General features: G+C 50.8%; 1 protein-coding gene across 3 annotated transcripts; it reads left to right on the plus strand.

Moving 5' to 3' along the window:
* Positions 1-228: 228 nt before the first annotated feature.
* Positions 229-21,478, plus strand: LOC111162458 (chromosome unknown C19orf57 homolog). Of its 3 annotated transcripts, XM_022526891.1 has the most exons (11): positions 260-279; positions 445-508; positions 989-1,040; positions 5,481-5,658; positions 9,862-9,943; positions 10,179-10,289; positions 13,331-14,629; positions 18,097-18,207; positions 18,454-18,542; positions 20,558-20,650; positions 20,868-21,478. In XM_022526891.1, the coding sequence occupies exons 3-11, from the start codon at positions 1,010-1,012 to the stop codon at positions 21,022-21,024; spliced, it is 2,151 nt and encodes a 716-aa protein (XP_022382599.1). In that variant the 5' UTR covers positions 260-279; positions 445-508; positions 989-1,009; the 3' UTR covers positions 21,025-21,478. The 3 variants fall into 3 exon arrangements, with proteins under 3 accessions (XP_022382600.1, XP_022382599.1, XP_022382601.1); XM_022526892.1 differs by lacking the exon at positions 18,097-18,207 and having other exon boundaries at positions 229-279; XM_022526893.1 differs by lacking the exons at positions 13,331-14,629; positions 18,097-18,207.
* The last annotated feature ends 254 nt before the right edge of the window (positions 21,479-21,732 follow it).

The following is a 21,732-nucleotide window of genomic DNA, read 5'->3' on the forward strand; positions in this document are numbered from 1 at the left end:
ACGCGTGCGTACTGCGGGGCGGTGGGCGGTGCTGTGGGCTGCGCCGGGAAAGAGGCGGGTCGCGCGCGGTGTGTGAGTGTGAGGGGCGGTGCTAGCATGGCGCATGCGCACGACTGGGCCGCTGGTTGCGCGGGAAAGAGGCGACGCGCACGAGCCGGTGTGAGGGTCGGTGCTGGCTCCCGGACTCGCGGCGTCCCGTGGCCACCTGTGGGCTCTGGCTTCTCCTGGCGGCCCCGTTCTGGGCATTCCACACTTTTAGGTGGTCGAGGTGGAGTTAATGTAGGTCTGGTCACCGGAAGTCAGGTTCATAGCTCTCAGGCTTCCGGCCTTCCCGCCCTTCAGCTCCAGACCCCCTGCTGCCCGGCCTCCGTGAGAGCCAACTTTGCCTTTTATTTTCTCAGAAAATCCTAACGCAAATGACTTAACCGAATTGTTTCCCAACAGATCCGGGCAGACCTACTCCGTTCCTGATAAGGACAGAGCGACCTTGACAACTTCAGTGGCCCAGGTCGGTTGGGGCTTGTCTGGACCCCAGGGTTGGCAGGAGCTGGTCTGTGGTGACTCCTGCTTCCGGGCCCCAGGCATCCCCCACAAGGCTCCCTGAACCTTCGAAGGGCCCCAGGTGGCTTCTTCCAGAATCCTCGGGTGTCCCTGCAAGGGTCTCAGACCACAGCCAGAGGGGAGGCGGCTTCACATAGCCTGTCCCAATTTAGGGACTAGAGTTGGGGTCGTCAGGGCTTCCCTGGATGGGCAGATGGGCAGTTCCCTCTGCTCCCTGCAGCATGAAGGAAGGTTGAATTCTTACCGGGTCATGGCCCAAGGTGGTTGTGACTCCCCCTACCGTGTCCCCTTGGAGCCCAGCTTGGCCCCCCAGCCAGATAGGGTGAGGTGGAGTGAGGGTGGTTTCTGCCCTCAGCCAGGGTCACTGGGTCTGTCTATACCCAGAGACAGGGACTACTTGTAATGATGGGATTTTGCTCATTTTCAGGTTTTTCAAAAGAGGGATAAAATGAGTAAGAGGAAAAAGCTTCGGACTTCAGGTATTTGGACATTCAAGTTGGCACTGCTTTATTGCTGCTTCTGGTTATAGGAGGATTGTAGGTTTATTTGTTGCAGAAATGCTAACATGACCACATCAAGCTCCTCAGGGAAAAAGGTGATTTAATACATGCTAGTAAGAAAAGTATAAATTGTAGGTAGTTCATACAGTAGAAAGTGAAAGCTTTCTGGAGTTTCCTCCAGTCTCTGGTGGGATCCCATGGGCTTAGGCCAGGGGTGCACTCTCAGAGACAACCTTTGAATAGAGCTACAAGGTCTTTGAGGTGCTACAGGGTCATTGGGTGTGTGGTTAAGTGTTTTGCTTTGGAATCAAAACCCTGGGTTCATCCCAGCTCTCAGGCTCCCTGTGCTATGGCAGATGATTTACTCTGTACCTCAGTTTCCCACTTCTGTAAATAGAGGATAATAAAGGCACTTTCCCTTCCATTCAAACAATGATTCTCAGCCTGGTTGGGGGAGGATTTGTGCCCCTCAGAGGACACTGGAAATGTCTAGAGACATTTTTGGTTTCTATAACTGATGTATCTGGTGCAGGCTGGTTACTGGCATTTAGCGGGTTGAGGCCAGGGATATACTAAATCCTACAATGCACAGGACAGTTGCCCACAATACAAAATTATCTGGTCCCAAATATCAAGAGTACCAAGGCAGAGAACTCGCCCTAGAGCTCATATGTGGATTAGTATTTGTAAAGCATGAAGGATAGACCTTAGGTAGTACACAAATGTTAGCTGGTATTATGATTCTCCTCCCAGACTTAAAACAAAATAAAACAAAAACCCACAAATCTTTTCATTCTGAAATAATTGGGGACTTACAAAAAACTTGCAAAAATAATTCAGAGTTCTTTCTACCCTACCTCCAGCTTCCCCTAAGGTTAATGTCCAACGCAACCACAGGACAATGATAAATCACAGGACAGCATCTAAAGCCAGGCAATGAACCTCAGTACCCTACTTCCAAACTTCTTTGTATACACAAATACAGTGTTTTTTTACTAGACAATAGAATCATCACACATGCTGATCTGTAATTCCCATTTTTCATTTTATGGAATATCATGACCATCTTTATTTGTTCGTGTGTGTGTCTGTGTGTGTGTGTATATACACATAAATGTATATATGTAGTTTTCTCATGCACAAAGAAAAACACCTAGCACTGCATAGCATAGCTCATTTCCCTGTCATTGTTGAAGATAATTTAAACTTCTTAAAAGTTTAGAAATGAGGGGCGCCTGGGTGGCTCAGTGGGTTAAAGCCTCTGCCTTCAGCTCAGGTCGTGATCTCAGGGCCCTGGGATCGAGCCCCGCATCGGGCTCTCTGCTCGCAGGAGCCTGCTTTCCCCTCTCTCTCTCCCTGCCTGCCTCTCTGCCCACTTCTGGTCTCTGTCTGTCAAATAAATAAATAAAATATTTAAAGAAAAAAAAAAAAGTTTAGAAATGAGGGTGCCTGGGTGGCTCAGTTGTTAAGCGTCTGTCTTTGGCTCAGGTCACGATCCCAGGGTCCTGGGATCAAGCCCCTCATCGGGTTCCCTGCTCAGCTGGAGGCCTGCTTCTCCCCCTGCTTGTGTTCCCTCTCTCACTGTCTCTTTCTGTCAAATAAATAAATAAACTCTTTGGGAAAAAAAAGTTTAGAAATGACTACTTACTGGATAATGAGCATAAGGAATAGCACTCATTTTTTTTTTTTCCCACAATGTGGGATAGAAAAATTAGCAATGGATTAAAAATGTTTTGTGTAGAAATGAGCAACAGGCTGCTCGGAAACATAGGAATTTCTCTGACCTTGCTGGGGGAAGCTGGGGACAGCCAGGCCCACCCACAGCAGGTCATTTGGGGCCTCTCTTGGCAGTGGGCTCCCTAGCTCAGTGGATCCAAGGCTGGTCCAGGACAGCTGTTTCTGTGTGTCCTGGAAGAGGTGGGGACAGAAGAAGACGATTCTGGCAGGTGGTGAAAGAAGCCCTTCCCTCCCAACATCTTCGGCCTTTGGTGTTGAACATAAAGTTCTGCCTTTAGTTTTTCTTAAATTAGTCCTGTGGGGATAGATCACAGGAAGGAAATGGGAGGCTCTTCACTTCTGTTGATATTTTGGTTTTTATTTGGTGTACATGTCCACTGGATGAGCAAAGTGAGCTAGTGTTTGGGCATCTTAAGAAACCAAATAAACAAAGCTGCTTAATTTTGCCTCTTTTTTTGGCAGACCACAAGATGGGAAAATGGTGGTGTAAGAAGCATTCATTGGAGCCTTGCTCTGAGTGCAGCACTGGGGTGGACACCTAAGCAGGGTGGGGTGACAGGCAGGACAAGGAGGAGATCAGAGGGTGCAGTAGACTCAGTTCCTGCCCTTGTGACCCTTAGGGTCTACTCAGGGGAGAAAGAAAAAAATGCTTCTACCTGAGAGCACTAATCAAATACGCAGCAGTACAGTGAAGTTCTAAACGGGCACACCATAACTTACGGAATCCAGAAATTATGAGAAAGTCACGGTGGTCTTCTGGAGCACAAACAGCCGAGTGAATGCTAATAAGGACCCTGGTGATCAGTACTGGGGAGAGGGAGCTTATTCAATGGGTTTGCTTCAAGCTGTGCAAGGAGCTGAGGTTGGAAAGGGTCTCCCTGACAGACCTCCAGAAATATCAGGCCAGGGTCTGGTTTGCCTTTTTGTTCTCACTGTGGGGTGAGAGGTATAGTCCATAGTAGGTGCTCAATAAATACTCAAGTACCTTTAGGTGTGCAGGCTCTGCAGTTGCACTGACTGGATCCCATTCCAGATTCCTTGGCCTCCATGTGCCTTAGCTTTCTAATCCATAAGGTGGATGTAACAGTGGGAACCCCATCTTGAAGTTTATCATAACGCACCCAACTTCTCAGGACAGCGTCTGTCATGGAACTCACTAGATTCAACCCTTATCATTTTTTTTAAAAGATTTATTTATTTATTTATTTGACAGAGATCACAAATAGGCAGAGAGGCAGGCAGAGAGAGGAGGAAGCAGGCTCCCCGCCGAGCAGAGAGCCTGATGCGGGGCTCGATCCCAGGACCCTGAGATCATGACCTGAGCCGAAGGCAGAGGCTTTAACCCACTGAGCCACCTAGGTGCCCCTGTTGTTTTTTTTTTTTAAGATTTTATTTATTTATTTGACAGAGAGAGATGACAAGTAGGCAGATAGGCAGGCAGAGAGAGAGGGGGAAGCAGGCTTCCTATTGAGCAGAGAGCCCGATGTGGGACTCGATCCCAGGACCCTGAGATCATGACCTGAGCCGAAGGCAGAGGCTTAACCCACTGAGCCACCCAGGCGCCCCTATCATTTGTTTTTTGAATGATTGGTTTAGGGCCAGGTTTGGGGAGGTCTTAGAAGTCAGCCACTATTGGCAGTTTCTGTGTAAGGAAGTTTCCTTCATTTAGCAAATAGGTGTTAGGCTCTTAATTGTTTGTTTTTTGCAGTGAGGGGGAAGGTATCACAGAGATAGAAGAGACCAAGGGGCAGCTGGGACATCACTTTCCTAGTACTTGACGACTCTAGGTCCCAGTTTTCCCAGGACAGACAATCTGCAGGCATCACAGAAAACTAGAGTGGCACGTAATTTAGTCCTGTCTGTGTTTCCTGGTGGTGATCTCTGTTTTACAGAGATGTTTCTTCAGTCATCTACCAGGTATTTATTGGGCGCCAACAGTGTACTAGATGATCTTCAAGCCACTTGAAACTCAGCAGAGGGTGAGAAAGACCCCTCCTTATATTGAGGGAGATGGAAAATAACCAGTGCATAGCTACTGGCAAAAAAAAACAAAAACAAAAAACTGGAGTGGGGGTGCGTGGGTGGCTCAGGTGGTTAAGCTTCCAACTTGACTTCAGCTCAGGTCATGATCTTAGGGTTGACCTCGAACCATGTGTCAGGCTCTGCACTGGGTGTGGAGCCTGCTTAAGAGTCTCTTTTCCTCCCCTCCCCTCTCTCTCTCAAAAAAATTAAATTTTTTAAAAAGCTGTGAAGAGAATAAAAAAAAAAAAGAGCATGGATCTGAAAGAGGGTGCTCTTTAGAGGAGTCAGGAATGGCCCTTTACATCAGCATTTGAGCTGAGACCCAAGGAAGCCAGTACACACCTCTCACCACCTTCCTAGAGAGACAGTTGGCTGGGCCAGGTTATCTGACGTAGTTTGGTGCCAGGCCACCTCAGGATTCAGTCTCAGTCACGACCGGTCCTTAGGTAAAAAGCCTTTAAATCCCATGGTCACCTAAGCTCTTGGACAAGGTACCATCCCATCTGTCTCTCTCCAGGCTAGAGTCAGAGCAGGGGTTTCCTACCCTTGGAATAAGCTTGCTCATGTTGCAGCTGTGGCCCTGCCACGTTTGGTGTCAGCCATGGCAGTGCACACTCCCTGCATCTCCCATCCCTTTATCTTCCTTTCTCTCTAAATCAGGAGGAGAAGGAGTCCGTCCTCCGAAGGCCCCAAAGAACCCAAGGCTAGGAGACTCTGACAGGCCCCCCCAGAATTCTGAGTGGGGCTCTTTGTGTCTCCCTGAAGAGTCAGAAAGCACATCAGAACCCGTTCCCTCTACAGAGCAGAAGACGGAGGAACCAGTACAGACAGCCTCCAGGTAGGTGCCTTGGAACATTCCAGCCAGCCTCCCCACCAACAGAGACCTCAGCCCAGTAGACAGGATGCAAAGGGGAGGGGACCAACATAACCCATCCAACTCCACACCTCCCCCTGGGCAGGGCGCAGGGGCCCTCGGGTTGCTTCTCAAAGCCTTCCTCCCCAGACTCTCCTCGCTAGCAAGAAAGGTTGATATTTTAACCAGGAGCAAGGAAAAACTTGAATTTTTCAAGATCACTTAATAGTAGAATGCATCTTGTCCTGTCTGCTGATCAGATCCATGTTAATCCTGCATTCCTTCTTGACCAAGAAGGGACTGATGGAGTTGTAGATCTGCAAAATAATAACTCATGAAAGGAGATAGTAGTTCTGTGCCAGACAGCATGCTAATGATAAACACTTTACCACCTATCTATTCGTTTGTACTGTGAGATAGGTTTTTATCCCCATGTCACAGGTGAGAACTCTGAGACTTGGAAAGATCAAATGACTTATTTGCCCAAGGCCACTGAGCTGGTGCAGGGCAAGCTGGAGGCCTGGCTGTGTCTGGCTCCTGTGCTCGTAACCACCATGGTTTCTCAATTCCTCTTTTTTTTTTTCCCAGGAATATGTAATGAAGGGCAGTGGGGGAAAAAGGAGGATCTGGAGAATAGTTTGTTCATGGGGTTAAACCACATGTAACTAGAGCAAAGTAGAAAGGGTTAGCAGGAGTTAGGAGAAGGAGGGTTCCTGCCACCAGAAATCCTCAGAGAAAGCCTCATGGACTGGTCTACTAGGTTTTCTGAGTAAACAATTGCAGCACACAGTCTGACCAACAAAACTGTTTTTGGAGGTGGAAGATGTGTGATCTCAGGTCACTGCAGTTTTAAGATTAAAGGCAGCACTGCTGTGTGCATGATATGAAGAGGGGTCACATGTCACACCTAAGCCATTCTCCCAGGCGCCACAGTATCACTGTACTCCTCCCTCCTGGTGAGGCCAACAGGGCTCATGGAGTCCTAGGCACTGCCCATCTCACTGTCTGAGTCCGTAATAGTCAGAATGCATATAAGTGGGTTCCCACCCTCTTTTTTCTATTTTTGTTTTTAAAATGTTTTATTAAGAAATACCATGTGTGTGGTGTCTGGATGGCTCAGTCGGTGAACCGTCTGGCTCTTGTTTCGGCTCAGGTTGTGATCCCAGGGTCGTGAAATCAAGCCCTGCATTGAGCTCTGCAGTCAGTGCAAAGTCTGCTTAAAGATTCTCTCTCCCCTCTGCCCCTTCCCCACACATGTGCTCTCTCTCTCTCTTTCCCTCTCAGATAAATAAATACATCTTAAAAAAAAAAAAAAAGGGGGTGCCTGGGTGGCTCAGTGGGTTAAAGCCTCTGCCTTCGGCTCAGGTCATGATCCCAGGGTCCTGGGATCAAGCCCCACATCGAGCTCTTTGCTCAGCGGGAAGCCTGCTTCCCCTCTCTCTCTCTCTCTGCCTGCCTCTCCACCTGCTTGAGATCTCTCCCTGTCAAGTAAATAAATAAAATCTTTAAAAAAAAAAAAAATGTGGAGTGCCTGAGTGGCTCAGTCGTTAAGCATCTGCCTTCAGCCTAGGTCACAATTCCAGGGTGTTGGGATCGAGCCCTGCTCAGGCTCCCTGCTCAGCGGGAGGCCTGCTTCTCCCGCTCCTACTCCCCCTGCTTGTGTTCCCTCTCTCGCTGTGTCTTTCTCTGTCAAATAAAATCTTAAAAAAAAAAAACAAAGAAAGAAAGAAATACCATGTGCATAGAAGTATAACAGGAAAAAAGCCAATATAAAGCAAACAAACTTAACACATTTATGTTGAGAAATGAAATATTACCTTACAGGCCACCCAAACAACCCATTCTGAATAAAGATTTTCAAATAGGGGCACCTGGGTGGCTCAGTCGTTAAGTGTCTGCCTTCAGCTCAGGTCATGATCTCCAGGTGCTGGGATTGAGCCCCTCATCAGGCTCCCAGCTCAGCAGGGAGTCTGCTTCTCCTTCTCCCTCTTCGTCTCCTCCTGCTTGTGCTCACTCTCTGTCTCTCAAATGAATAAATAACAAATATTTTTAAAAATTTCTTTTCAAAAAAAAAAATTTCTTTTCAAACAGACTCTTGCTATCAGTATCTAGATTTATTCTTTCTCCAACAGCTCCCTAATACAATTTAAACCTGTTACACATCTTCATGCTTTTTCCTGTTCCACTTCTAAAATTTCTAAAATTGAAATTTTTTTAAAAAAATTTTATTTATTTATTTGACAGAGAGAGAGAGTGAGAGAGGGAATAGAAGCTGGGGGAGTAGGAGAAGGAAAAGCAGGCCTCTCGCTGAGCAGGGAGCCTGATGCAGGGCCTGATCCCAGGACCCTGGGATCATGACCTGAGCTGAAGGCAGACGCTCAACGACTAAGCCACCCAGGTGCCCCTAAAATTGAAATGTTGAAGTTTTAGTTCCAGATTTTGATCTTTTTTTCTTAACAATATATACATCCACGTTTATTTAGATAAAACCATAAGTCTCAGATGTTTTTTAAAAAGACCTGGTTTTGGGGCACCTGGGTGGCTCAGTGGGTTAAAGCCTCTGCCTTCGGCTCAGGTCATGATCCCAGTGTCCTGGAATCGAGCCCCACATCATGCTGTCTACTCAGTGGGGAGCCTGCTTCCTCCTCTCTCTCTGCCTGCCTCTCTGCCTACTTGTGATCTCTGTCAAATAAAATAAAATCTTTAAAAAAATTTTTTTTAAATAAATAATAAAAAGACCCAGATTTTTAGAGACTTTTAGGTTTATAATTTAATTTTTTTAAAGATGTTATTTATTTATTTGAAAGAGAGACACAGTGTGAATGAGTGAGTAAGCACGAGCAGGGGGAAGGACAGAGGGAGAGGGAGAAGCAGAGTCCCCACTGAGTGGGGAGCCCAGTACCGGCCTCGATCCCAGGACCCCAGGATCATGACCTGAGCTGAAGCCAGACGCTTAACCGACTGAGATACCCAGGCACGCGGTTTACAATAATATTGAAGAGAAGGTATGGAGATTTCTCATAGCCGCCCCCAACGCCGCCCCCCTGCCCATGATCACCATCTCACCAGAGTGGTACATTTGTTGCCAAGGATGGACTTGCACTGACATATGATAATCACCCACAATCCACAGTTTATTTTAGAGTTCACTCTGTGTTGTATGTTCTTTGGGTTTGAGCAAATGCAGGATGACATGTATCCACCATTATAATCTCATACAGAATATTTTTGCTGCCTAAAATCCTGTGTTCCATCTGTTCATCCCTCCCCTCCCCAACCCTGGCACTACTGATCTTTTTATTGTCTTCATAGTTTTGCCTTTTCCAGAATGTCAAAAAGTGGCAATCATACAGTATGTAGCCTTTTCAGACTGGCTTCTTTCACTTAGGAATATGCATTTAAGTTTCCTCTCAGTCTTTTCATGGCTCATTTCTTTTAGCGCTGAATAATACTCATTGTTAAGAAAAAAGATCAAAATCTGGAACTAAATCTTCAAAATTTCAATTTTAGGGGCGCCTGGGTGTCTGGATGCACACGGTTTAGCCATTCACCCGCTGAAGGCTGCCCCAGTTGCTTCTGCAGCTTGGCAATTACGAATACACCTGCTTTTTTATTTTTTATTTTTTAAAGATTTTATTTATTTATTTGACAGAGAGAGAGCACAAGCAGAGGGAGTGGGAGAGGGAGAAGCAGGCTCCCTGCGGAGCAGAGAGCCCGATGCAGGGCTCGATCCCAGGACCCTGGGATCATGACCTGAGCCAAAGACAGAAACTTAACTGACTGAGCCATCCAGGCACCCCTACACCTGCTTTTTTGACACTTTTTTTTTTTTTTTTTTTGGATCTACACCTTCATTTCTCTAGAATTTATAGAGTTGGGGGTTGGAGTGTTATTCCAAATGGGAATTCTTATTCTTATTTTAGGAGCCAATTCCTGGAATTACAAGGATGAACTGCTACAGGAGCAGACAGCTTGGATTCTAGCTGTGGGTCTCTGCACCCTTCTTGTCAGCCAAGTGTCACCATAGGCACCGCTTCCCTTCTCCCTCCCATCCGCTCTAAGCACGTGCTCTAGGGCCTGCCTCCCTTACAGGAGACTGAGCACCACTTTCCTCCGTTTGCCTCACCACATGCACTGACAGCATCCCAGGACTTCCGAACCTCCCCTGTTTTGTCTTTTTCCATCCAGCTCCCATGATGAAGAAGCAGGAGCTCCCTCCAGGCTCCTCGGGCAACCAGAAAAGGAGCCAGTTCCTTCTCCTCTTTCCCAGGTGAGCCTGTTTTAGGGTCTCATGAATGAACCAATGACACTGCCTCCCTTAAGCTGGAATTCTTGTCTCCATTCCTCACCAGAAGGCTGACAGGTTGGTGAGACTGTGCGCTGGGGATGGAGGGCAAGGGCTGCATTTGAGGCTGCAAGAAAGAAACTGGTTTGGCATTTGTTTTCTGAAACCTCATTCCTCCCCTTATCTTTATTGCTGTTTTGTTCTTGTTTCCCCTTCACAGAACCCAGCCAGGAGGTTTGTCCCCCAGTTTGCAAAACCCAGGAAGACAGTGACAGGACAAGCAGAGCCGAGAGAAGAGGACCTCTGGGACGGAGCCCCTAAAATCAGCCAGGTCAGCCCGTAGACACAGCTTCTTCTTGGCCCATCCTTGGCGCTGACTTCAGCCGTGGTCTTCTTTGGCGCTGGCTAGACCCGCACCGGTCAGCGTGCCCCTTTCCAGTGCACCGCGCTACAGATGTCTGTGGAGTGCGCACCAGGCCTATGCGAGGTGCTCAGGACGGCTGTGCCTGCAGCAAAGCAGTCAAGGCCACAGCCCTCTTCCCCAGGATGCATAAGAGTAGTAAAAATGCAGAAAGACAGCCCATATTCTATCCCTGAACCCCTTTGCTTCTTGGAAGATTTTGTGTGGTTTGGGGGAGGAGGGTGGGTCTTAAAATATACTCTCTCGTCCTTTCCACTGTGAGCTCTGAGGGTGATGATGTCTCTGGCAACAGAGGCCCCTGCACAAGTGAGGGGTGGGCATTCCCAGCAGCTGTGTTTGTAATCATCCCAAACTGGGAACACCCCAGATATCCTTCAGGGGGTGAATGGCTAAACACGCCATGGTACACAACCCAGTAATTAAAGAGCAACAAACAAGTGAAACGCAACAATCTGGATGGACTTGCAGGGCATTGTGTGGAGTGGGAAAAGCCAGTCCCGAAAGGTGATACACTGCAGGGTTCCGTTTGCATGACATTATTGAAATGAGAAAATTATAGAGATGGTGGGGAGGTTAGTGGTTGCAGGGGGTTGGAGTGGGGTTGGCAGGGTGGAGGGAGGCGAGTGTGGCCACACATGGCAGCACAGTGATCCCATGGTGGCGACTTTTCGTATCTTGTCTGTGTGGTGGATGCACAGCCTCCACCATGAGAAGGAACTTCCTACACACATCCAAACAAGCATAACTCAAACTGGAAAGCCAAACAAGGTCGGTGAACTTTATCGACGTCAGCATCTGGGTTGTGATATTGTACTTGAGTTATGCAAGATGTTACCCCTGGGGGAACCGGGTAAAGGGCATGAGGAGTCTTTCCCATCATTTCTCATAACTGCATATAAATCTACAATGATCTCACAAAAAGTTTAATTTAAAAACAAGAAGCATTGGGGTGCCTGACCAGCTCGCTCAGTGGAGCATGTGACTCTTGATCTTGGGGTTGTGAGTTCAAGCCCCATGTTGGGAGTAGAGCTTACTTAAAGTTAATTAACTAGTAAGAGGGGTCCTAGCTTCACTGTTGACTGCGGGAAACACTGTGTAACTCAGCAGCTGGTTGCCAGTGGCTTCTCCGAAGCCAAATTGACAGGCTCTGGCCTTCAGTGGTCTGATACTGGCAGTGCAGACCCTCCTAGAAAGGCTGGGCTTGATTGGTGTAGGGAGTAACTCTGGCAGAGGTTTCTCCCTCAGCACTGGTCACTGCATGAGAGAAGTGTGGGAAGGTGGACAACTGCTGTCTATAGAGTGCCCTTGGGTACAAACCTCTGTCCCTACCTACCAAATGTAATTATTTGCTGTCCAGTTTGGAGGGAGACTTGATGGCATGGATGTGAGGGGAGGGAGTCAATGGAGGGCTGACTCCATGGTTTGGGGCCTGAATAGCTAGAAGGATGGAGTTATTGTTGTCGAGACAGGGAACCTCTGAGGGCACGCTCAGGAGCTGGTGTCAGCCATGCATCATCGGAGATGACTGGGAGATACCAGGTGGAAATGTTGGCTACCAGCATCCAGAGCTGGGGGAGATCCAGGGGCTGCAGTGCTTCTGGAGGTTTAGGCCTGAGAGCCTGGATCAAGCTGCCATCTACCTAAAGGACAGTTACATATCTACGTCCCAGCCAGAACCCTCCTTTCCCACCCTGCTCTGGTCATCTCTACCACTGTTAGGGACATTTCACTTCACTTCCTTCTCCCTCTTGCTCTTTTAAGTCTTTATCTTGAAATAATTATGAACTCCTAGAAAGTTGCAAAAATAGCACAGACCCAAGTGTCCATCAGTAGATGAACAGATAAACAAAATGTGGCATATCCATATGATGAAATATTATTCAGCCGTGAAAAGCAAAGACATTCTGACACCTGCTACAATATAAGTGAACCTGGAGGACATTATGCTCAGTGAAATAAGCCAGCCACAAAAGGACAAATACTATAGGATTTCATTTATAGGAGGTCCCTAGAGGAGGCAGGGGCTCTTGGGTGGCTCAGTTGGTTAAGAGTCCAACTCTTGATTTTGGCTCAGGTCATGATCTCAGAGTCATGGGATCAAACCCCACATCGGGCTCCGTGCTGGAGCCTGCTTAAGATTCTCTCCCTTCTCCCCCACCCCTCATGGTGCACACACACTGTCTCTCAAAAAAAAAAAAAAATTGTACAGGGAGAGAATAGTTGGTGGATACCAGGTGCTGGAAGAGAAGGGTGGGGAGTTGTTTCATGGGAACAGAGTTTCGGTTTGGGAAGATGGAAAGAGTTCTGGAGATGGATTGTAGTGATGTTTGTACAACAAAGTAAACGTACTTTATGGTGCTGAACTGTACACTTCAAAATGGTTAAGATGCCGAGTTTTATGTAATGTGTATTTTACCACGAAAAAACAAAACACTTCAGAGAGGTCTGTGTGTGCTCTCCTCCCGTTTCCTCCAGTGGTAACATGTTCTATAACTAGCATCTTTTGCTAGCACCAGGCAATCAACATGGGCACAATCCACAGGCCTCCTTGATTTTTGTATCCTTGATCTGTCCAAGAGCCTCTGTGTGCCTGGTGCTGGTGGAAAGGAGCTGATGGAAGGAGGGATTCCTGTGCTTCCTCTTGCCCGTGCAGCCCCTGGTTCTAACTATGGCCAGCACTGGTACTGAATGTTATTTGGGGATATCATGTGCAGCGTCTGAGACTTTATATGGGGGGTAATTACAACTGGAAAAGTCTTGGGACACCTGAGTGGCTCAGTCAGCTAAGTGTTCAACTCTTGATTTCAGCTCAGGTCTTAATGTCAGGGTCATAAGTTCAAGCCCCACATTGGGCTCCACGCTGGGCATGGGCCTACTTTAAAAAAAAGAAAAAAATCTTTAGAAATGGTTGATAATTGAAAGCTCGAGGCTGAGTGTTTTTCTCTCCACAGGAGACACCACCAGAGCCCAGTGCCCAGCAGGCCAGAAGCCAGCCGTGGGAGGAATCCCTAGGGCTTGCTCCCTGGGAGGCCAGGGAGCTGAGTGCCCAGACCCAGAGAGACAGCACCCACCCTGAGCACAGAGACCGAAAGCCCATGACACATGTGCCTGGCAGTGGGAACCCTCAGCCCTCAGCCTCCATTGATGCCTCTCCAGAATGGGGGACAGTGCCCTTGGCCTCCAAGAGGGCCAGCCAGGACCACGTGTTGGAGCAAGTAACAAACACACCAGAGGGTGAAAGCCGGGAAGGGTGTTGGGTTCTAGGCTATCATGGCCAGAAAGGTCCCCGGCTGAGCGGTGGTGCTGCAGAGAAGGAGTCAGAACAAGGGGCACTCCAGAAAGCAAGTCCCCGAGGGGGAGTAGGGGCTGACCTGCCTGAGGGGCATCAGGAGGAAGGAGACAGTGTCGTAGGTCCTATCACTCAGGGCCCGGAGCCCAGATCTGCAGCCCAGGGCCTCCCTGACACCTTGGATATAACCAGTGAGACTGGCAGGGAAGCAGAACAGAGTTGTAGCAGCCCAAGACACTCCTCCCTTGGGACCGTTGTCATCAAAGATCTGAGCACACACCCCACTGAGCCAGAACAGAGGGCTCTGGAGGTTATCGGGCCAGATGAGCAGGCCAACACGAGGGCACCTACTTGTCCCAGTGGGAAGGCCCCTGATAGAGGCTGCAGTGGGACCCTGCTCAGTGGCACACCTCTCACTGGGGGGACAGGACATAGAGGGGAGGCAGGGTGGGAAGACAAGCTCCCTGGCAACATTCTAGGGGGCCCTGCAGCCTGCCTGGCTCTGGGTCACAGGATAAGAGAGCCCACGATAGGTGCAGATTTCAGTCTTCTAGCCTCGGAAATGGGCCCAAGTATTAATCAGACAAAGGTGCCTGGCCTGGATCGAGAGGGGCTGGGAGGTGTGTGTGCACTGCCTTTGCTGTTGCAGTCCACAGGTAAAAAAGCAGTTGAGTTAGGTCGCCAGAGCCCTGAACAAGACCTTGAGGGATTCAATCTGTCTCTTGGAGCCTTTGCTCCACCGGTGCACAGAGAAGCAGTGGGTGGCCCTTCGCAGGAGACCAGGGCCTGCCAGGACAGCATAGATGTCCCTGCGGACCCCACAGGCTGGCATGAGCCCCCTCCTGGCTCTGCAGACCAGGCTGTGTTGGGAGAGTCCCCAGCCATGGAACCTGACTTCCTGCCAGACAGCCAGATACGGAATGCCCTGGAAGCCCCTGACTTCGAAGCCTCACCTGAGCAGGTAGGAGCTTCCCCATGTTGTGGCAGACCATCCCAGGACAGGTGTCAAGTGGCCATGAGCCTCTTCCAAACCACCCAGTAGGGGGTGCGTGGAATTTGGGGTGCATGACAATCTGTTTTTATGCCACACATATCTAGAGGAATGAGTTGCAGATTTGGTGGGTATGGAGTCAGTGATTTTCCAGAAAGGACAGACCTGCCTTTCTGTAAGGGGTCTGTTTGGGAGCTGAAGAGCCCCAGGCAGTGACCTGCACGTATTTTGTCAGCCTAGGCAGAGTTAATGGAGGTTCTCCCTTTCTTGACTGGAGCCCCCAGTTCTCTCCACACTTCAGGGCCTGACTCTGGCGGCAGGTTTCTGAGAGATACACAGAGACTGCCTGAGACCTTGAGCGATAACTTTGAAAAAACCAGCCATGTCAGGACTGGGCTTAGGGGAGAGGACTTCAGTCCCCAACTGGAAAGAGCCTTTGTCCACCTTAAAGGTCATTTCAGGGTCCTGATACGATTTTTTTTTTTCCAAACATAGAATTTTGCTTTCCTGCTGGAATTTGTAGGGACTCTGCTTTCCTTTAGGGATCTGCCTGCTCAACAGGCAGTGGGAGAGCAGCCTAGCATCTCCTTCCGCAGCTGCTGAACCTATGCAGGCCATTGGCATTCACCTGTCTGGGGCAGGTGGCAGCCTTGCTCTGGCCCCGCCCCCAGGGAAGCGCCACATCCCTCACCACTGGCACACGGGGTTCTGGGTTAAGTGCTTTGCAGTCACACCCTGGGAGGTAGGTGGTTCTCTTTCCACATCCTGGGTGTGGTTAAGAGGCTGAAGGAGTCCAGGCACCTGCCCAAGGTGACACAGCTAGGAGGGAAACAGGCTGGGTCTGCTCCCAGGTTGGCCTGATTCCATACCTGTGCCTCAGATACCTTGTCCTGGAGCACGGAGCCCAGCTTGCTTCACAAACAGCGGCCTCTGTTTTTCTGGCTGTCCTGTTGAGATCTTTAAAACATTAATTCAGTTACATGCTTATCAAGGGCCTGCTCTGCCAGGAGTCAGCAGATTAGGTGTGGTCCCTGCCCCTGCGAGGTTTGTGGTAGTACCGTTCCCACCTGCATCCCAGAGTGGCCATCCTGTACCCTATCATTTCAGCACTTAAAGAGTCTTTTCATACGACATGGCCCTGAAACACAGGCATAGTGTTTCCTCTGTACCGAGCCGAAGAAAGCCAGCTGCTCCAGCCGCAGAGGGGAATGTGGCTGGGTTGGGCAAATGCGGGTCTCCAAGGTGCCGCTTTCCCAAGGGAGGGCCAGGGGTCATTTTTGGTGCTTCACAGTGTTCACCTGCCAGGTGACGTCAGACCAGGCCCTCCCTGCTACACGGGGGCCCCCGACTCCTTGCGCCACCCATTTCTCAGTTGCCAGATGAGCAAGATCATGGGAAGCAAGTCACAGTGCAGTCCAGTCCTAGGGTCTGAACACAATCATCTAGGATATGTAGGCGTGCAGGTGTGGGCACAGCTGAAATTTTATAACTGGAGTCTCATCCATTGAACAATATAAATCCCTCCCTTGGAAAGAAAAGGCTGCTGGTCAGTGGCTAAAGGAGAAGCGGTTGGGACATTTAGCGGCATCCAGCCGGTAAAGGAGCAAGTCCTTCCTGATGGGCTGGCTACCATTGACTCTGGGCTTTAAAACACCAAGGAATCCGCAGGCAGGGAATGGCAGACAGCCGGGGTGGTCAGACCTGACAGGCCCTTCAGGGGCAGAGGCGCTGCCCTGACAAGATTGCTGACGTCCAGACACATTTTGTTTTGATACCGGGCGTTCCCAAACATGTCAGGGCGACCTCGGCATGAGCAGGTTCCCACAGAAAGGTACCAGATAGAGCCTGGCAGGAAGGCTGGTGGACAGGGACACTTGGGAACAGAATCAGGTGGATGGAGAGAGTGGCAGCAGTGGCCTCCCACCAAGAGGCCCTCCCCGACCACAGTGGGTCAGCTGTGAGCACTGCTTCGGAGGAGGCCTCACAGAGGTTACACAGCAGGGAAAGACCAGTGTCAAACCCAGGTCCCCCTACAGGAAAGCGTGGTATTTTCTTTTTATAGTAGCTCCCTTAGGATGTGACACTCACCACAGGGCTGGTGGAGCCTCTGTATGCCGCATAAGGAGTATCACTTAAAAGCTGATTCCAGGGCGCTTGGGTGGCTCAGTCGGTTAAGCATCTGCCGTTGGCTCTGGTGGTCCTGGATGGAGCCCTGCGTTGGGCTCTGTGCTCAGTGGGGAATCTCTCTCTCCTTCTGTTGCTCCCCCTGCTTGTGCTCTCTCGCTTGCTCTCAAATAAGTAAATAAAATCTTTTTTTTAAATTGTTTTAATTTTTTTAAGGTTTTGTTTATTTATTTGAGAGAGAGAGAGCATGAGCAGGCTGGAAGGGCAGAGGGAGAAGCAGGTTCCCCACTGAGCACGGAGCCCACTGTGAGGTTGGATCCCAGGACCCTGGGATCATAACCTGAGCCAAAGGCAGATGCTTAACTGCATTAACCAGGGTGCCCCAGTAAATAAAATCTTTAAAAAATACAAATTGATTCCAGGGCCCTCTTGGGTCTTACAGTGATGGCTTCCAGCACATTCAGTACAGGGACTGCCCTTTTTGTGTCAAACGTGTACACAGCCCAGGTGGGAGCAGTGGTTGGAGTGTTAGGAGAGGTAAGAGTCCTCACGGCTGAAAATGGTGCAGTGAGGTGGGTGAGTTGTATTTTAAACCAAAGAACCACTTACCTGGAACAAGAGGCCAGATGCCTGGGAGATACTGTATTGTCTACAGCAGGCTTCCGGTTCGGCACTGCTGCCAGATAGTTCTCTGTGATGGGGCTGTCCTGTGCAATTTTGGGTGCTGAGCAGTACCCCTGGCCTCTACCCACTGGATGCCAGTAGCGGTCCCCCCACCAGAGTGTGCTGACCATCATGAAGCACCTTGGGGTGATCGTCCCCCAGTGAGAACCATCGGGCTACAGGCAGTTCATCGCATCTGTTCTTGAGACTCAGGGACGATCCGGCTGTAAGCTGTAGCTCAAGCCGTCCATCCCATCCCCCACCCAGCAGGGGAGAGGGGCCTGCTTTTGAAATTATGTCTTTGGAACAGATCCCTTCTTACTCCACGACTTTGTCTCCTCAGAAGAGGCCGTGGACTGGCCACTCCACCCCAGCCTCTTTGCCTCTTCAGAGGGACCCATGTCCCCTCCATGACTGAGCTTGACATTTTCCATGAAAATTAAACCACGGTTGACATTTAGAAACTTAAGCTTCTCCGGTTCATCTGGCTCTCTCCCCTATTAATTATAAATTTCTCCCTTACCATGTATTTATAAAATCTTTCCCTGACACAAAATAGGTGGCTTACTTAGCCGGCCTCTTCCCCTCAACACCAGATGCCCACTTCGCCCCAGTCACCATCACGGAGGGTCCTCTCTGTACCTTTCTAGATACTGCAGGATGAGCAGGAGGCAGTGCCACGCCTCAGCCGCCAGGAACAGAGCCATCGTCCAACACGGATCAGCCCTACAGAAAGCACAGGCTCGGCAGGGGATACCAGGGTCAGGCCTAACATTGCCCTGTCTGCTCCTTCTGAGTGGGGAGGGCGAGAGCAACCCGGGTTGGTGGCCCCCAGGTTTAGCTGTAACGGTATCCTGTCCCGTCACTCATCACTTTTCTGCAGGGGTCTCTACCTCTGTGCTCCTGGCATGGCCCAGGAGAATTGAGAGGTTCCCTGCATGAGCTCTTCCTTCCCCGTGCGGGGCTCAACCAGCTAGGCCACTCACGTGTGTGTGCCCTCTTTACAGTTGTTTCCTCCCGGGAGCAGGCTGGCCTCTTGCTGGCCTGGCACAAGCCCACATGCTGATGGAAGGCTTCTCACGGAGCTCCAGCTGAGGTAGGCAAGGGGGAGGCTAACCCAGGACTCTTGTCCCAGCAGCAGTTGTCCCTAAGTCCCTGGGAGGGGAGAGTGTCACTGCTTTCCTGGCACTGGCACCCCGACACTCTCCCTCCATGGGCCTCCGTGAGGGAGCCGAGCCCCTTCTTTCACACTGTGCAGCCCTCATTCTACCCAAGTGCAGCGCTGGTGATCCTCCATCTACAGCTAAACCGGAGTGTCTCCCCGGGGCCCCTGGGATAGTACCCCCAGTTCCATAGGTTGTTTTAACAAACTAGGTGTTTTTCTGGAGAGAGGATCTAGAGCTTACCCTGAATCTCTGTGGAGGGGAAGGGGACCCAGACAGGGGTTAAAAACCACTGGTCTTGGGGCCTCTCCCCACTCTGGCATCCAGAGGGCCCTGCAGAGTTCCTGACTTGTCCCATCACCTCACTTGGCTCAGTGCCCTGAGGCAGGCTGCTTTCTCTCCCTCCTGCAGGCCATGGAGAGGGAGAGAGAGAGAGAGAGTGTGTGTGTGAGTGAGTGAGTGTGTGTGTGTGTGTGTGTTGGCAGGTCCTCTGTCTCCACCGCAGAGCCTCTCATAGTCCCTCACCTCCCTTTTTCCCAGCCCTGCCAGCCGTTAGCACTGGGTGACAGTCCTCTCCTGTTACCTTGTACTTGAACTGGCCTCTCTGCAGAGGCTGCAGCTTATCGATTATTCATGGCCAAGTTTCTGTTTGTGTCTGGCAAGAGGTGTGGAGGAGGGGTGAGGGACACAGCCCTTGGCAGAGCAGGTCTCCTTTCTCTTTCTCCTCCTCCTCCTCAGGGTAGAGGGTGACCACGTTCTCACCTCCCGCGCATGCACACATTTGTACATAGTACCTGCTGTACCACTTGTTGCCACACACATGCGCGCCGGCACGCACACACACGCACACACACACCCTGCACGGGATCAGAGGCAGTTTAGCTAGAGCGGCTCTACTACTGTTTGAGCAAAGAGAAGGGAGCTTCTTGTCTGAATCTCCAGTGGCCTCTGATATGACCCACATGGACATGTGGAGGCCCCCAGGCAGGTCATGGGTCTGGCGCAGTGGCCTATGGCTGAGTGAGACAAGCATTGGCTAAGGCCAGGCCCACATGCCATCTCGGGGTGACTGCAGTGGGTGGAGTGGAGCTGGAGTTCCTGTGGTGACAGCCCAGGAGACACTGGCATGCTGGGGTGGAGGAGGATTTAGGAACAGCTGCTGGCCGAGTCCAGGAGGGCAGCCCTCTGCCCACACCCACAGGCTGCATGCATTAGACACAGGGGTGCTGTGGTGCTTCTGCCCCTTCCATGGATACTAACGCCATCCAGTGCCAGCTCTTCAAGGAATTGCTGTGGGCATGGGCAGACAATGTGGGACAGAACACAGCTTCCCTCTGGTGGGGGTGGGAAGGTGAGACAAGCAAATTAGTCAGATGGTGGAGTGTTGAGGAGAAAGACAGTGAGGAAGGGGTTAAAATTTTAAAGTGTTGATCAGAGAAGGCTCCCTCCCCCCATCAGGAGGAGACTTTGGGGAAAGAACATTCCAGGGCCCTCAGAAGTGCTCAGGGAACAGCCAGGAATTCATTGTGGCTGGAGCAAGGGGGAAGGGGAAGGAGAAGGGAGGGGATGGGGGTCCGGAGGTGTTGGCAGATGGTGCAGGGGCTTTGAGGAGGGATGCTGGGCTGGGTTTCTGTTTTCACACCCCACTCCACCCCAGTGCTGAGTGGGGCACAGGCTGTAGGGGCAGGAACTGGGAGCCAGAGAGGCCCTGGCAACAGTCCAGACGGGGACCGAGGTGATGGGGAGAAGAGGCTGGATTCTGGGTGTGCTTTCGATGGTAGAGCCAGCTGGGTTGGCCATCAGGGCTCTGCCTCTGGTGGCTTCATATCTGGAAAAGGTATTAATATCTGGAGAAGACCACTCCAGGCCCTCCAGAAGCCCCCAGAACAGAGTTTGGCAGAGCTGTCCAGTGAGGTCAGACCTCCTGTCTTCCCTCCTTTCCCGCCAGGACCTGTGTACGCATCAAAGGCTGTGAGGCTGCCAGGATGGAGGATGCAACAGACACCGTGCTGGGTCTCGTTGTTGAGCTCTCCCACCTGAAGTAAGCCCTGGGCTGGGATCCACGGAGGAACCGGCTGGGAGGGGCGGCAGAGGGGATGGGGCCTTGGGGGATGGCTGGGAGGGCCCAGTGCCTGCCTCTGCTTGTGTGTGTGTCCGAGAGCTGTGAGTGTTCGTGTGTGTGAGCTTGTGCGGGGGCGTGAGCAGCCACTTGGGTGTCTGGTGGAGCCCACACAGCTCCCGTTGACGCTTCCATGCAGCCGGCTGATCATGAGCACCCACCGGGACCTGGAGGCCCTCAAGCGCCTCAGCTACCGGAAAGCGAAGGCGAGGCTGGCAGGGAAAGCCCTGGCACCCTATACATCAAAGGGGGCTGGGAATCTCCCTCCAGGGGAGCGGTCCTGGAGGGATTTGTAGATTACTTCCAGACACCACCTCAGAAGCACCTTGTGCTCAGCGCCTGTGTGCTTCTGCTCTGCGCTGGCCCCAGAAGTGCTGCTGCCAAACAGCTGGGAGCAGTCCCTCAGCAGACCCCAGAAAGCCTGCGGGGCCCTGTGTGCCCCCTGGTTTATCCTGTAAGATGCTCCAGCAGGCCCTAGTGGGCCCCGGAAGCCTCCCCTCAGACAACCCGGAAGTCTGCTTCCCATGGGAAACCTAAGAGGCCAGGCCCATGTCAACAGCCTCTGAGGAATGTAACTTGTTCCCTCCTGGGGCTACAGCAGAGGCCACAGGCACGAGGCTGGCTGTGCCCCCCGCACTCCGGAAGCCAGCTGCTTCTGAACAGAGCCGAGCCACCCAAATGTTTATCTGGATTTGCAAATTTCGTTCTTTATCTTGGAGGTTCAGAATTTGTTTTTCTCCTGGTAGAGAAAAGGGCTCCCTTTGTTGGTGGTACCTCTGTTTCTCTCCAGATTTCCATTTTATCTTTTCTGGTTAAACCATTAATAAATCATTCCCTGGTGTGGATCTGTGACCTGCTATTTGGGTTTGAGGTATTTTCAGTTCTTTAATGTTCCGCCCACAAACCTCCCTAACCACCTCTTTCTCCTTTTACTTCTCATCCTCCCCAGGAAGGCAGGTTGGGCTACTACAGGGCCCGGTGAATCAAGGGGTTCCCCACAAGTT

Source organism: Enhydra lutris, unplaced genomic scaffold (assembly GCF_002288905.1).
Source record: "Enhydra lutris kenyoni isolate GAN:26980312 unplaced genomic scaffold, ASM228890v2 scaffoldscaffold92, whole genome shotgun sequence".
NCBI lineage: Eukaryota > Metazoa > Chordata > Mammalia > Carnivora > Mustelidae > Enhydra > Enhydra lutris.

Excerpts from the sequence above, each read along its gene's own strand:
- LOC111162458 (XM_022526891.1), top strand. The coding sequence starts at position 1,010 with ATGAGTAAGAGGAAAAAGCTTCGGACTTCAG. Across the intron at positions 10,290-13,330 it reads GAGCCCCTAAAATCAGCCAG|GAGACACCACCAGAGCCCAG; the intron begins GTCAGCCCGTAG and ends TTCTCTCCACAG. Across the intron at positions 20,651-20,867 it reads GTTGAGCTCTCCCACCTGAA|CCGGCTGATCATGAGCACCC; the intron begins GTAAGCCCTGGG and ends GCTTCCATGCAG.